Source organism: Microtus oregoni, unplaced genomic scaffold (assembly GCF_018167655.1).
Source record: "Microtus oregoni isolate MIOR12 unplaced genomic scaffold, Mior012 000002F_ref0000024, whole genome shotgun sequence".
NCBI classification, from domain to species: Eukaryota; Metazoa; Chordata; class Mammalia; order Rodentia; family Cricetidae; genus Microtus; species Microtus oregoni.
The window spans coordinates 34,784,325-34,800,286 of NW_024543061.1; the positions used below are offsets into that span (position 1 = coordinate 34,784,325).

Genomic DNA, 15,962 nt, shown 5'->3' on the forward strand with positions numbered 1-15,962 from the left:
ATATATGAGAGAGAGGAGAGAGAGAGAGAGAGAGAGAGATTCATTTCATAAGTTCTGTGACTCTAGAGAACCCTGACTAATAACACAACGGGGTTTGATTTGACTTGCTTTTGTGGTTTCCAAATTTTTGAGTTACTTTGTTAAGCCATTTATTTGTGCTCTTTTTCTTTCTTCTTTTTGATTTTTTTCTTTTCTTTTGCTTATGAAGACAGGATTTCTCTGTATAGTCTTGGCTGTCCTGAAACTCACTATGTAGACTTGAACTCACAGAGATCTGCATGCCTCTGCCTACTGAGTGCTGGGATTAAAGGTACGTGCCACCATCGCCTTGCCCCTCTTTTTCATTTTTATTTTTTTATTACTTTAAAAATAATACCAATCAAAATTCCTACTTCCTCTCTTCCTCCCACTTCCCTCCTGCTCTCCCCTCACACCCTTTCCCTCCCCAGTCCTAAGAGAGGGCAAGGCACCTCCCCACTACATCCAGGATGAGCAAGGTATGCATCCAAAAAGAATTGGATCTCAAAAAGCCAGTACATGCAGTAGAGACAAATTCCAGTGCCATTGTCATTGGTCCCTCAGTCTGCCCCAACTGTCAACTACATTCAGAGGGCCCAGTCTGATCCCATGATCATTCATTCCCTGCCCAGCTGGAGTTGGTGAGCACCCATTTAGCTCAGACACACTGTCTTAGTGTGAACCCCTCGTGGTCCTGACTGCCTTGCCTATATTCCCATTTTTAAATGTAGGCACTAGGAGTTAAAGATTTCCCTACTAGTACTGCTTTCAATGTGTCCCAGAGGTTTTATTGTGTTTTCATTTCCATTTAGTTGAAGAAAAATTGTATTTCTTTGTTTTCTTCTTTGACCCAATAATGCTTCAGAAATGAGTTGTTTAGTTTCTATGAATTTGTATATTTGCTAGAGATTTGTTTGTTGTCCATTTTAAAGTTTTATCTTGTGATCAGATGCGTATTGAGGTATTTTAATCTTTTTGATTTGTAAAGATTTTTGGGTCTTGGGACGTGGTATGTTTTAGAAATGCTTCCAAATGTTACTGAATAAATCTGAATTCTTTGGTGTTTGAGAGGAGTATTTTGTAGATAATCATTGGTCCAATTAATTCCGGTGTTTCTCCATTTTTATTTTTGTCTGGATAATCCATCTAGTAGAGAAACTGGGTATTGAAATCACCTACTATTACTAGATGGATCATAATCTGCATCTTTAAATCAAGCAGTGCCATTTTTTTTTCATGAAATTTGGTGACCAGAATTTGGAGCATACATCTTTAGGATTTTAATGTCTTCTTGGTTAACTGTTAGCTCAATTAGGATGAAGTGTCTCCATTTCTTTGATTATTTTTACTTTTAAGTTTGAGTGTCTCGTGTCAGATGCTAGTGCAGAAACATTTGATTGCTTCCTGCTCCCATCTGATTAGAGCACTTTGGTGTCTATCTTTAAAGTTAAGACGTATTCCTCGTGGAGAACCGATTTTCTGTCTTGCTCCATTCATTCAGGTTGTCTTTTGCTTGGAGAATAGAGGCCACTGACATTTAAAAAGTTATCAGCTGAAATGTACGTTATCTGCAGTTGTCCTGTTGTTGATTTGGGGTGGTGGTGTGTTCTCTGTGGTGCTCTGTACTTTAATAATTATGGCTTCCTATGTCTTCCCACAGTGTCTCTGCTATGCTTAGTCCTTTGTTCATTAGAAAAAAATTTTTTCCCTGTTTCTTCTTTAGGCTTAAATTGTTGGTTGTAAACTTTTAAAATATTTGTTTATATAACAGAAGGCTTTTCTTTCAACTTCAGTTACAGAGGGTAGTTTTGTTGGGTATATTATTGCAGGCTAGCAATAACAGACATTTAGGGCTTGGAATGCATTGCTCCAGGCTCTTCTGTCTTTCAGAGTTTCTATTGCAAAATCTGCTGTTATTCTCTTAACTTTCCATTTATATATGACTTGTACTTTTTCTCTTGGAACTTTTAGTACACTTTTTTGTTATATCCACTTAGTGTTTTAATTATGATATGTTGGGGATTTCAAATATTGACAGTTTTGTTAGCAAAGGCTTCTCACATGTTACGAACAGTCAGTGTAGTGGAGTCATGAATGTGCACACAAGCCCTTGCAAACGAATTACTTGAAGTTCATGTTCTGTTCAAATTTGGCTGCACATCCAGAGACATTGATTTTATGGCATTTGCCACACAGGTCATGCCTGCATACAAAGACACCCCTCACTTCTTTTTAAAAAGCACTTAGTAGATTTTAAGATGTCTCTGAGTTTAGGAGACAATATCATTAAAACACATGATATAACATAGTCCTTGTTTGTAATTTCTGATTTTTAAGACCGAGGTCAATCAAATGCCTGGGAACCAGTTTCCTTACAAAGCTGGAAATTACCTGAGGGCTGGAGAGATGGTTCAGTGGTTAAGAGCACTGACTGCTCTTCCAGAGGACTCGGGTTCAATTCCCAGCACCCACATGGCAGCTCACAACTGTCTGAAAATGCAGTTTCATGAGCTCTGACACCTTCACACCAATGCACATAAAATAAAGTTAAATAAATCAAAAAAGCTGGAAATTATCATTTCAATAAAAATGAAGCCGGGAAACATTTTCAAGGAGTTGAGAAATTGAAGGTTAAAAAATGCAAATGTCTGCAGAGTCCTAGGTTAGAAGGATGGATGGGAGTGATAGACAGTGCTATCACCCATTAAACCGACCTCCTACCAAAACCTGAAACTCAGATACTTGATCTGACTAACATCAAAGAAAATGGTAGAGATATGCCCTTGATTGTCTTAATTTGGCAAACATTAACAGAACCACGACCATTTGCCTGTGGATATGTTAGATACCAGGAACACAGGGGACGTGAACACATCAGTACCTGGACTTTGGTGGAGGTACAAAGAAGATAAAAGAAACCAGCCCTGACTTGACTCCTATATCGTTAGCAACTTAAAGAGAAATTCGGCCAGTCAGTTGGCTTTTCTGAGCATGGGAGCCTGGGGTCAAGTTTGATTAGAAGCACTCTGTGTACCTACCTACCTACACACACACACACACACACACACACACAAGCACACACACAAATTAAACATTTCTAAAACAGATAAACCAATTCTATAAATTTTTAAATTTTTTAAGCTAAAACTCAGTTTGAAATGAAAAGACGGATTTCTCACTTCCAATGTGGTAATTAACTTAATAACAGGAATTAAGTCTCCTAATGCTTAAAATAGAAATAGGTCATCAATTAAAAAAAAAAAGCAGGGGGAGGGGAGCTGTTTGTCTTAGAATTTGCCATTTAGTTCTGAAAAATGAAAAAGGTCAGAAAATATTTAACAGAGAAACTGATTCCATTATGTCTTAGGCAAACATTCCTGAAGACACACTGCCTGTGCCTACGGATGGGTGACAGACAGGCAAGACTCTTCAGCCTGCTATGGGGATTACAGAGAGCTGAGATCCTTCAAGCATTGCTCAGATCTGGGGTTGTAATTTAGGGTCCACATTGGCTCTGTGGCCCTGTGGACTCTGTTTGGTTAATAAACATCTCTGAACACACCTTTCCCTTGCTCACCTGAACGAAGATGCTTGGAAAACGCAGACAAAGCACACAGCCCATAGCCAGGGCCTGGCAGTAACGCACAGAAGAGCTAGGATGGTTGTCTACCCCTGTGTGCTTGCTTTTCCACCCTCGGAGCAAATGTTGATTAGCAAATGTTCTGTATGTGGGAAAGCTGTCAGAGGGCTTTTTTTCTTTAAGTCTCTATTTTCCCTAATTGGTTTTACTACCTGAATACGTCCATATTAGATCAAAGGAAGATTCTGTGGGTGTTTGTTTTTTAATTCTAAAGACACATTTATAATACTGTGACAGAATCTGCAAACCCAATGCATAATGGAGCTACTAACCCAGCTCACATAATAGAGTTCAGAAACAACTCTATAATCAAGTGACCGGTATCCAATACCCATAGTGACTGCCTATGCCCCACAGAGGTAGGCTAGAGATTCCTTGTGGCATATGGACTCATACTGTTCACTGAAAACCTGACAGGTACTTTTGTGAAAAAAAAAAATAGATTACATTTATTAATAAAATGGACAGTGAACTTGCCAACAGAATCTGAAGTAAATGCAGTGGGGCAATCGCAAATGTGGCAAACATTGAGTGTGCACACTACTCTTACACAACAGAAGTGTGCAAACAAAAATCAGGTGGCATATATACACTACTCATGAGAACATATTTGATATGTGGGTGACTGCTTTGGAATAGAACACATTCAACTCATCTATGATGAAGGGAACATATTGTAAGAAGGTATTCGTCAGCCCAAAAGAGGGCCAGGTAATAGAGAAAGCCTCACTACAGCACCAACATGTGCTAATCACCAAAACAAGTTCTCAGAAGTCTCTCCTCAGAAGCATGGAGGGAGCTCTCCTTTCAATTTGACTTGCAAATGTATGTGCGTGTGTGCATGTACATGTTCATGCATGTGAAGGTGTGTGTGGGTATTATGGGGAGGCTCATGCTACTGTGAGCATGGAGCAGGCAGAGGAGTGGGTTTCTTCCCTTCACCTTTATGTGGATTCCAGAGACTGAACTCTGACTGTGAGACTCCTGCAGTAAGTTATGAGCCATTCTCCAGCCACAACCATGTTTCGTGAGACAGGGATCTCTCATCCGTTTGGAACTCGCCAGTTAGGCTAGGCCGGTTGGCCAGCAAGTCCCACCTACCTTTATCCTTAGCACTGGGATTTTAAGTGTTAACTTTTTTTAAAAATCAAAGGTTAAAGGTCCCTGTGTTGCCAACACACACATTACCAACTAAAGTATCATTCCAGCCCCTGACTTAGACATATTTAAAAGTGGAAACGAAGAAGGTGAGCCAGGTTGACAACATGTCACAGAGTCGTAAATAAGCCAGAAGAGCAAGTACATGTCAGGGAGTCAGTTCAGTAGGCAGGCAGTCTGCTTCATCCCAGAGACGGCGACAAAATATCTCCAAGTATCAGGTGGGGCCACATCATTAGAACACAAAGTGTCTTCAATGCTAAGGGCAAGTTCTAACAATACCATAGTTACAGTGGGTAAATTACAAACCTCTTTCCTCAAATGCCAACACTCAAACTTCCTTAGAAGCAATGAAGCGTGTGCTACCACACACAGCTCTGTATGTTATCTCCACCGGCCACCTAGAAACACAGGTTGGTCACCCACATATTTTATTCAGGTGGTAGCACAGGCTGAAATTAGTTCAATAAATGGGCACTACTTCTGTCTTTTTCAATGATGCTACCTAATATTCGCAGTTGACAATTTTTAAAAATAGAACTGGTTTGGATTATATTATCATGCAGGGCAAACCTCAAGCCATTCCCATCACAACAACCACAGGACAGTTTACTAAGCAACTTAAAAACAGGCCCTAGGTAGTTATCGTCCGTTACCGATGTATTTGTTAGTTTTAAGAGAATATCTTCCAAATGTTGATAAAAATGAAGCTAAATTTTATACTATAGCGCTAATCAACCAATATTATATGTAGAGAAACCAAAAGCAAATGAGAGCAGTAATCAAAATAAAACACATTCGCATTACAAGGAATTAGGACAATTTAAAAATGCAAGCAGATTCAGTAATCTTGGTAGAGTCCTCTCACACCGATGTCAAATGATCTTCTACTTAAAACAGGTGTGGGCCACTTTTCCATCAGCCAACACTTTCCCTTGCAATTTACCTGAAAGTACTGTGCTTTTCCACTTACTCCAGTCATGTTTCAGATGGACTGCAATTAACTTCAAAACTATTCAAGTCTCAGTATTATCACTCCACAGGGAATATAATGCAATACACTCCAAAGGCAAAGCAAAGAAACAGCACTAAACACACATGCAAATTACCCCTAACTATACCAGCCAGGGTAGTCAAGAGCTGAGTTACACTGACAGTCTCCACAGGAAGTGGCACAAATAAACAATGCACCTGCTGCTCAAGACACTGACCACAGTGACAGGGTCAGCGGTTCACAGCCCATGACTTCACAGCAACGCAGTTGTGAGACTCATCAGCTATGCAGCTCCTCACTGGAATTATTTTATTTCACAGAGCTCACATAGCAACCAGTAAATTTGTCTCCTGAATTTTTGTTTTACTTGGCCTGTTTACATCATTCACAGAAAACAACCTTGCACACTACACAAATAAAGCAATGAAGCACAGACAGATTACATGAAAGTTCGAGGGTCATGGTGAGCATCCCTTTGCCCCCCCCCCCCCATTCTGAATCTAAAGACCACTCGTGGCCAATTGATTCTCATTCTACACTTAATCTGCTCACACTGTTTCTTTGTAAACACCAAGTATTATTACACAGAACTCTGCTTGATGTCTGTCACCGAATACATTGCTGCCTTTCATGGGCAAGCAAGGCTGAAAATTGTGACTGGAGACGCACACACAAGGCACAAAGGGATTCAGCAGGTCACCACGTAGGCGAATCACGTGACAGCAGCAGGCAGGGCATTACCTAGTTCACTGTCCAGCTCCTCGGTGTGTACCCCTTCTTCTCCAAAGGAAGAGCAGGAATGAGACAGAAAAGAGAGACAAATTCAGACACCAGCACCAAGAGAGAAACTCCCTCAGAAAACAGCAGCAAACACCACTCTAGTGTCCTTACCTGAATTGTGGTTTGTTTCACTGGCTTGGCAACTAAACTCCTGACCTCAGTGTAAATCACAAAATGGTAAGAGCTGATATTGGCAAAATAATTATACAGCTCATTTCCTCGCACGTCAAAATGTTATTTGATTGGTTGTAAAAGATGATAAATACCTTTGCGGCTCCCATGTCCTTAAGTGGGAAGTCACTTACTACAGACCTTCTCTGCAGCAAAGCGGTGAGACCTTTCAATATCGGTCCTTTTAATCCTTTAATAATCCTCTCATCGCAGAAGCAATTACACTCACAATTAAAGCATTACTTAACTTAAAAGTAATACCACTTGAAAAACAGACGGTGAGGTCAAAGTGAGAAAGGAGACTGTATAATGCGCCTTTCAGCAGGGGCTGGGAGGATCAACTGTGTCATGGCGACATGGACCAGGGATGTGGTGCTTGAAGTCTATACTGCAGGCGACGAGGGCAGAGTTCACTCATTGCTTTTTGGTCTGTTTATTTGTACATGAGCTTTCTAAGTCAAGTGAAAGCATGCTCAATTATTTCAGCCAGCAAAACAAGTCAAAATCCTTTCACTCTTGACCTCCTCTGGCTGTCAATAAAACAAGTGGATAAATACTGAGATGAGAACACAGCCCAACACAAAGTCATTCTGTTGCTAAAATCTCCCCAGCTACAGAGGGCAGGTGGTTGTTGCCTGCACTGGAAGGAGCTATATAAACCCAGAGCCAAGGGGTCCAAGCCTCTCTCCACAGTGTTACACGCTAGTGCTCAGAGCACTTCCTAGATCATCTTAGGTACTATTCATTTCTCACGTAGTCCTAGCAGCCAGTTTGACCTCAGGATCCCATCTCTGGGCCCTGGTAGAGTCTAGAGACAGACTGCCAATGCTCATCTGGCATGAACAGTAAGTTTTGACTGACAGTCTTTTTTTTTTTAAATAGGTTGTCATATTTAAAAAAAATCATTTGCAAAAAACCCATTTAGATATTACATAATAATGTTTTGGGGGAAGTTTGTCCATCCCCCCCCCCCCCCCCCCCCCGTGACTATGGGCCAGTCACTGAGCTAATGGCCTGTTAAATCAACAGATACAATGACTCTTTTGGAAGAAGAGACATGTACAAAGCTAAAAAAAAATCCAACTGGAATTAAGAGCATGCCTAATTCTCCAAGGTCATGGAAATAATGGTGCCATGATGTGAAGGGTGTACGGATGTCAACAAAAATGCCTAGAACTGGAGCTTTGTGGGCGTTGGATGCTGTGCTGATGCAGTGTGTGTCAGCACACACCTGCGGGGTTTACAGTGGATGTGTCCTACGGAAGACCCTCAGCATCCGGGAACCGAGAAAATAAGCCAAGGAGGAAGAACGGGGCATCTAGTTGTCAGGCAGCAACTCAGTGTGGCCTAGCGGGAGTGCAAAGCACAGGGCAGGATTGAGTGGAGCAAAGACAGCTGGAAAAGCAGACATACACTTGGCAGTTACTGAGCGACCAGAGAGCCATGACGGGGAACAGCAAGACATCGTCACACTGACACTGACAAACACTGTTGAGAGCAGCAGAAGGGAAACATGGAGGTAGGAGACACGTGTGAACCGGCTGGGGATGGCACAGGCAGGGGAGAAAACAGCAAGTGGGTCCAGAAGTGTTAGGAAGCATGGGAAACGAGCTGACTCATGCATCAGAAAGGGACATGTAAGTGACAAGTCATTGGGATTCCTGAGTGTGTAGCCACTTGCTCTCAACTAACGCGGGGAACAACTAGCACAGGCTGGGGAAGGGTCAAGAGTTTGGTTCTAATTAGCCTGAGTCTGAAATCTCTCTGAGGCAGTCTGTTGGGGCAGTAACCAGGCAACTGAAAACACTGACCTGGCACTAAAGAAGCAAAGTCAAGCCTTCTAATGGTACTAGACAAAGATCAATGACCAAAGGGAATTAATATACTGTGGGTTCTCACTCATTTGAGAAAGGCGAGCAAAAGTGCAGCGACCACAGACTATTTAAGGATGACGCTGCTATGTGCATTCTATGTGCAGGTGAAGCTGAGAGTCTAAAGCAATGCAGGCACAGCATGTGTAAGCCGCAGTGCTTTCTTAGTCTGTGTCGTAACAGCAAACAGTAAGGCAGATCTGTGCACTTGCATTGGAAAACACAAACTGGCGTGTCATAAGATTACATGTTTATGGTGTCTGCAATACATGTCACTCTAAATGAATAAAATATATGACCCTAATATTGAAGAGATAATTACCGAATGAATTGCACTTGGCATGGATGTATGCTTGTGTTAAAGGAAATGCTGGTAACGCAGAGCTGAAAATTTGCTAACAAAAGCATTAACGCCTCTTAATGCATGTATTCCACAGCAATTTTTCTCACTAAAAGGTTTTGCAATCTTCTGTCATCTATACAATCTTAGTACTATGTATTCTCACACATTCTTATGTACTTATAATGGATACGAACCCTACAGACCCTATGTGATAAAAATGGCTAACCTGCCTTCAGACTCATCTCTTGTCTAAGAGATCAAACTTGTTCTATCAAGTTGTACTAAAGTACATTCTAAAGCATGCACGTAAGGATCCTTGAAAATTGGTCACCTATGTAGTCTATTAAACAGAATCCTCAAACACTCAGACAACCGTTACCCCCAGTGTATGAGAAACAGCTCTGACCATACTTGGTTCATTCCTTCTTCAGCTATGGAAACAAGGGACCAAAATAAAATGAGCACCTCACTGTGTCTCTTAAATTATAAAAATACATATTTCCACTTGAACTTGTTCCAATGAACACAAACATGCAAATCTATATTTATTTTATATAATCTGCAGCTATAGGCAATAGGAAACTCTCAGAGTACAAGGTTTTTAACTGTATAATACTTCAAAACACTGACTTGCATTTTCCAAATATCACACATATGTATATGCAACAATTCTGCACTTCAGGACAAGTTAATATGGCTTTGTTATCTCAAAGGGAAAAATGTATTCCACAACTAATTATACTATAAATTCAAGAGCCAGAATTGTATAACGAGCAGCAAGACAAGCCATTTGTCTTTTACTTTGTCCCCAACAGAAAGTAATCTTGGTCAAACTTGGGTTAGATTCCAGTGCTAAAGAGGACATACTTGCTCTGCCTCAATTTTTTTTCCCCCGATTTGGAAACTCTAAATAATCTTTTTCAATAGAAACTTGTATAGTCAGAAGGAACATTTGGGAGATTAAGAAGCAGCTTTAACACCTGCCTCTTGGAGGAATAGCCTTTAAAAAATTACATCTGCATTTTAAGCTACAAAAATATTCCCAACATGTCAAGATCTTTCCATTGTCCCCAAATTGGAGAAACAAGAATTATGAAAAAAGGACCAAGAAAATCTCTTGATTTCTTCCCTGAAGGCTTTTATAACATAGGGTTAGGGTCTAGTACATTAGTATGTGTGGAAAATCAAACTATCTTTGTTTTCTTTATTCCTGGAGTTTCTCTAGAGTCTTTTCCAAGTTCTAGGCAGAGGATATGTTTGCTTCTGTTTTCATCAACTAAACTTGAATGTACATGTTTTGAACTATTTTTTTGAAAGAATTCTATTTACGTCATTCTTGCATTCTAAACCACAGTGTGCTTCTTAAGAACTGAACAACCCAAACCACTTCAATGTTAAACACTGATTGACCTTGTGAGCACTCTGTAGAAAATATGCACATATAGTCAAACCCCCAACTTGCTGATCCTAAAACCTCTTAGTCCTTACCATCATCTTCACATTCTTCCAGAGGCTTCTGCTGCTTGTTCAGGCACCGAGGGTCTAACCATGATGTTGTCTTTGTGTTATGGCTGAGATCCAGAGACAAAAACAAGAAATTTATTTAAGAAGAGAGAATAACAACAAAGTACCAAGACAGAGGAATCACAAACACTTGCGTATCTGCTCATGAACCGATGAAAAGATACATTCCAACAGTATAGCCAAACCACCAGAGGGCTGGAGCTTGGAATGATAATGGCCTAGGGTGAGTCTTAGAAGAACGTTTCCCTTTCTAAGATATAATCAATGAATTACTGAATGCTTAAAATAAAATACCAGCTTTCTTTTTGAAAAAGATACAAACAACAGGCTTTTCTTACAGTCTACTGCTATCTAGACTTATGAATCAGTCTTTGCATTTGCCAAAGAATAAATTTTAATTTAGTTTATATTTGTCTATAACTTTAATTTAAAATACTGGGATTCACAAACAAGGCTGCTATGCACCTACTCTATCATATAAGGCCTTTCCTGACAATGCGGAAGCCCTGGATCACACAGCACGTCAAACACACTTATACGATCACTCTCCACCACACCCTCACTTAAGTACTTGTTTATCAGTGTGGGGGCACATTCGTGCCATGGGATAGGTGGAGGTCTGAGCACAGCTTGCAGGAGTCAGTTTCCTCTTCCATTATCAGGGTCCCAAGTACTGAATTCAGTTGTCATTTTGGGGGGGAAACACCCTGACTGGGAAATCACCTTGCTGGTCCTTAACTTGTGCTTTAGAGAGAGCAAAGGCAGCCTAAATTATCTACTACAAGTAGAATCAGGCTGTTAAGAAAAAAAGAGAGAAAGAGTAACAGAAATGGTGTCCAAATGCCTTCTGGAAAGTATGTGTCAACCCTAGAGAAAAGGTCTCAGCTGTGACTGGGGCCCTTTGGAGAGCTGAAATATCCCAAGGGCACTGCGATGGAAATGTCACAGGCAAAGTGGGTAGAAGACGCCTTTGTGCTTCCCTGAGCTGATCAAAGCACTGGAGGTTAAAGTTCTGCTTGGGTCTGATTCACTGAGCAACTAAGTGGGTGAGATGGGAACCCCAAGTTCAAGAGTTCTGGCTCACAACTACAATGAAAACAAGAAATGGAGAGAGGAGAGAGAGAGGGAGAGAGAGAGAGAGAGAGAGAGAGAGAGAGAGAGAGAGAGAGAGAGAGAGAGAGAGAGAGGAACATTTGAAGTTTTGGCATGAATCCTCTTTTATCCCAAGTTTAAAGTTCGGGCTATCAGTATTAGAAGAGAGTGGGATTTTAGACTCAAATCTTCCTAACTGTTGAAGAGAAAAGTGTGCCTTTTCAGCCATGTCAATAACAACAAATTTAAACTAATACAGCAGTTCCCATCATCACTCCGTCCTGCCGGGTCACTAGCAGTCATGAGAACTTCATTTCATATGTTAGTTTATTCAGTTCTCATAATAACCCTGTGGGAAAAGTAAGGAGCAGAAAAGTTACTATCCCCATTTTACAGAAGAGAAAAATGGGAATACAAGATGAACTCTGCCAAAGGGCACTGTGGACACATGGCAGAGATGGAACTGAAACTCACGGAGCTGCACAGTTGACTCTGTGGTCCGCACTAGTCCACACAAAGATGCAGCTACATTACACTGGTCACTGCGGAGAGACAAGAGTGTACACCAGTTCCAAAACAATCTGTCTTAGTTACATTCTTAGGCTGTGATAAAACATCATGATCAAAAACAATTAGGGGAAGAAGGGGTTTATTTCATCTTACAGCTTGTAGTCCACTATTCAGGGAAGTCAGCGCAGGGGCTTGGTGCAGTTACTGATGCAGACGCCATGGAGCAGGGCTACTGCTTACTGGCCTGCTCAGTTTGCATTCTTAAATAACTTAGGACAAGCTGCTCAGGGGTACTACCACCTCCCTGGGCTGACCACAACAACCACTAACCAAGAAAATGCTCCATATGCTTGCCTATAGGCAATTTTATGGAGACATTTTTCTCAATTGAGTTTCTTTTTACTGAAAATGTCTAGGTTTGTGTCACATTGACAGAAATCAATAGGACAACTAATCCCTTGTTGACACATAAACGTGTAATTTATCCATAGTCTTTTTTTCTTATTCATTCCCAAGACCTTATATTAACATCAATGTCACATAATATCACATATAAAAGATCCTAACTTTAAAAAATTCCAGTCTTTAAAAGTTCATTTTCTTTAAAATACTCAAAGCCATTTTCAAAGTTCAAGTTCTCTCCAAAATATCCAAACTCTCTCAACTGTGAATGCCTATAAAAAGTAAGCTACATACTTATTTCAAACAAGGAAGAGTCAAAGCCCAGTTACCATCGGATTAAAGCAAAAGCAAACTCTAACATTATAAATAACTCTGTGTCCAATGTTTGGGACTCAAAATCTTCTGGGCTTCACAGGGGCTTAATAAGCAACTCCACCTCTCTGGCTCTAGCATGCAGAACCTACACAGTACATCTCACAGGCTCAGACCAGCTCCGCTCTACAGCTAGTGCCGTCCCTGGTGACTGTTCCATAGTACGGGGGTTTCCAGAACACTGGGAGACAACTAAGGAGGCACCCGTACCAATTACTTCTCTCTCTCTCTCTCTCTTTTTTTTTTTTTTGATTTTTCGAGACAGGGTTTCTCCGTAGCTTTTGGTTCCTGTCCTGGAACTAGCTCTTGTAGACCAGGCTGGCCTCGAACTCACAGAGATCCGCCTGCCTCAGCCTCCCGAGTGCTGGGATTAAAGGCGTGCGCCACCACCGCCTGGCTTACCAATTACTTCTCTGGCCTCCCTTCAAGGGACTCTGACTCTGTCACATGATGCCAAGTCTCAGTTCCTCTCCCTGACCCCTTAAATCCTGGGGCTTCTAGTATAACTGAGTCTACACCATCACAACTGGCCTCTCCTGGCCTCCCACAGTGCCAAATCTCAGCGGCTCTCCAGGACCACATCATCCCTTCAAACCACCTCTTACACTTTACCAAATTCAACCACCATCTGAGGTATAGTTGTGGCCTTCTCTGAAGGACAGCTTCTGTGTGCTAACCCAGAGGAAATACTTCCAGACTTCTGATCCTCAATGATGCTGGCCTCTTCCTAAACACCACTAATTTCTCAGCTCCAGAATTAATTATCCCATTAAAGCAAAGGCTTCACTTTGGGAGTGCTGGTCTCTTGTTAATTACAGTCAATTCTTCAACCCTAGCAGATCAGGACCATAGGATTTTTATTGAAATTATCAAAAGGCCACAACAGAATCTATAAGGGATGCTCAAGACTAAATTCTAAGATTTTACAAGTTAGGCTTCCATCATCACAACAAAACTCAGCACTCATATGTTCCAACATTCACATATCCCAACATTTATAAATTCAACATTCATATATCCCAATATTCATATAGCCAACATGCATATATACAACATTCATATAGCCAACATTCATTTATCCCAACATTCATATATCCAACATTCATTTATCCCAACATTTATATATCCAACATGCATATAGCCAACATTCATATATTCCAAGCTCCCACAAAACAGCCCACTGAGCTCTGGGTACTCAATAGCTTTTCCAGTCCAAAGTTCTCAAGTCCTTTCATAATCCTTTCTGTCTGTCGCACCAATGTCTCACACCTGGTTCCAATGTATATCTTAGTTACCTAAAACACCACGAATAAAAGCAATTTGAGGGAAGAAAGGGTTTATTCCCTCTTATAGCTTCGGAGCAGGAACTCAAGGCAGGAACCCATACGAAGGTCATGGAAGGATGCTGCATACTTCCAAATATGTCTAGGTTTGTGACAAGCTGACAAAAACCATCAGGCACAACTTTTTAGTTTGAAATAACTACAGAGCCTCATGTCACCACAAGAAGAAACAGCTAGAAAGACTACACCTTTCCCTAGTTACCATCAAAGGCAACACCTTTTCAAGCTGGGCACTGGGACAGTTAGGGCGCGTGTTTATTATGAATACAAAATTCCTTTTTGTGTTATTAAGATTGTGTGTGTGTGTTTGTCCCCCCCACCTGTATTTTTTTTTTAAGACAGGATCTCACAATGCAGGTTGGCCTCAAACTCAACAGTCTCCCAAAAGCTGGGTTTTCCAGGTACAGCATGTTGGCTATTGGATTTGTTTGTTAGTCGGTTAATATGGCATACTATTCCAATTAAATTTTCTTTTTCTTTCCTTTTTTTATTTGTAATGTCCTTGAGTTTTTTGTTCCTTTTGTTTTTCAGTAGTAGAGTTTGAACCTGTGCTGTAGGCTTACATGGCAAGCCTTCTTTTGTATCCTTCATAGGGTAACACTGCCATAAAAACATTGTGTAGAAATGGTGCTCATTCTTCTACAACAGAATTCTCCACGTGAAACCACATGAGCCTACGATTTCTTCTCCAGGAGTTTAAAGCTATGAACTTACTTTCCTAATAGTTAAGGGCTCCTAGAGCTATAGGCTGTGTCTCTGGAGACACTGGTCTGACTGATGTGGTTTATTAAATGTGTATAAGTACACCCGTGGCCACATTCTCTTAGTAGCTTCTGGCATCTTCAGGACTAGTGATGATTCCCAGCTTGATTAATAGTGGCAAATTTCCATCTATTATTCTTTGTCTTATAGATGCTCTTCAGGTCTATTAAACCTTTGCAGAATTAGCCATCCCAGGCATTTGCTTCAGGGTTCATTTCCAGTGATTGCTGTTCTTTACTCTCCCTGTGATCTGCTCTACAGTCTATGCTTGTGTGTGGGGGGGGTGTGTGCATGTGTGCTGAGATTTATTATTTTTAGTTTACATGTATAAGTGTTTGCCTTTATGCATATGCACCACATACATGCAGTTATCTGTCCAAGTCATCAGATGATGCCAGACCCTGAAATTGAGTCACAAACTTTATGAGACATCATGTGGATGCTGGGAATGGAATCAGGTCCTCTGCAAGGACAGCCAGGGTCCTTAGCTGTTAAGGCATCCCTGACTTTGAGTTTGACTTACTCTTCTTTTTCTAGGTTCTTGAAATAAAAGCTGAGACTACAGACCAGAGCCTTCTCTTTTTTATAAATGTGCTTAATACTACACATCTACCTTTGTCATTCACTGGTTTCGTTCCGCTCTGATAGGCAATATTTTCATTTAATTTATTTTTTTCCTCAGGCTGAGCACTAAGGAGACTAAGGCAAGAAGATTACAAGTTTGAGGTCAGGATATTACAGAGAAAGATTTGGCCACAAAATTGTACAAAAGCAAATAATTTCTTTTGTGAATACTGTTTTGAATTATTGGTTCTTTTTCTTTCTAAAGATGTCTAGTGCTTATTTGTGAAATGTTTGGTTTTTTTTTGGTTCATTAGCTAATACTATGATGTTTAGTCTTTTGTGATTAATATTTTTATTATGCTTTCCCTATATATTTTTATGTTCAGCATACCTCAGCTGTTATATCTGAAATAAGCTT

General features: G+C 40.7%; 1 protein-coding gene across 20 annotated transcripts in view; it reads right to left on the reverse strand.

Moving 5' to 3' along the window:
• Magi1 (membrane associated guanylate kinase, WW and PDZ domain containing 1) overlaps positions 1-15,962 on the reverse strand; it is a 592,347-nt gene that overhangs the window by 85,036 nt on the left and 491,349 nt on the right. For 9 of the 20 annotated variants that reach the window (XM_041638294.1, XM_041638301.1, XM_041638253.1 and 6 more), the window contains 2 exons: positions 10,464-10,546; positions 6,552-6,590 (listed from right to left, as the gene is read on the reverse strand). In XM_041638294.1, coding sequence (XP_041494228.1) covers positions 6,552-6,590; positions 10,464-10,546 — 122 coding nt within the window. The remainder of the gene's footprint in view (positions 1-6,551; positions 6,591-10,463; positions 10,547-15,962) is intronic. The other 11 variants (XM_041638327.1, XM_041638278.1, XM_041638269.1 and 8 more) reach the window with 2 other exon arrangements.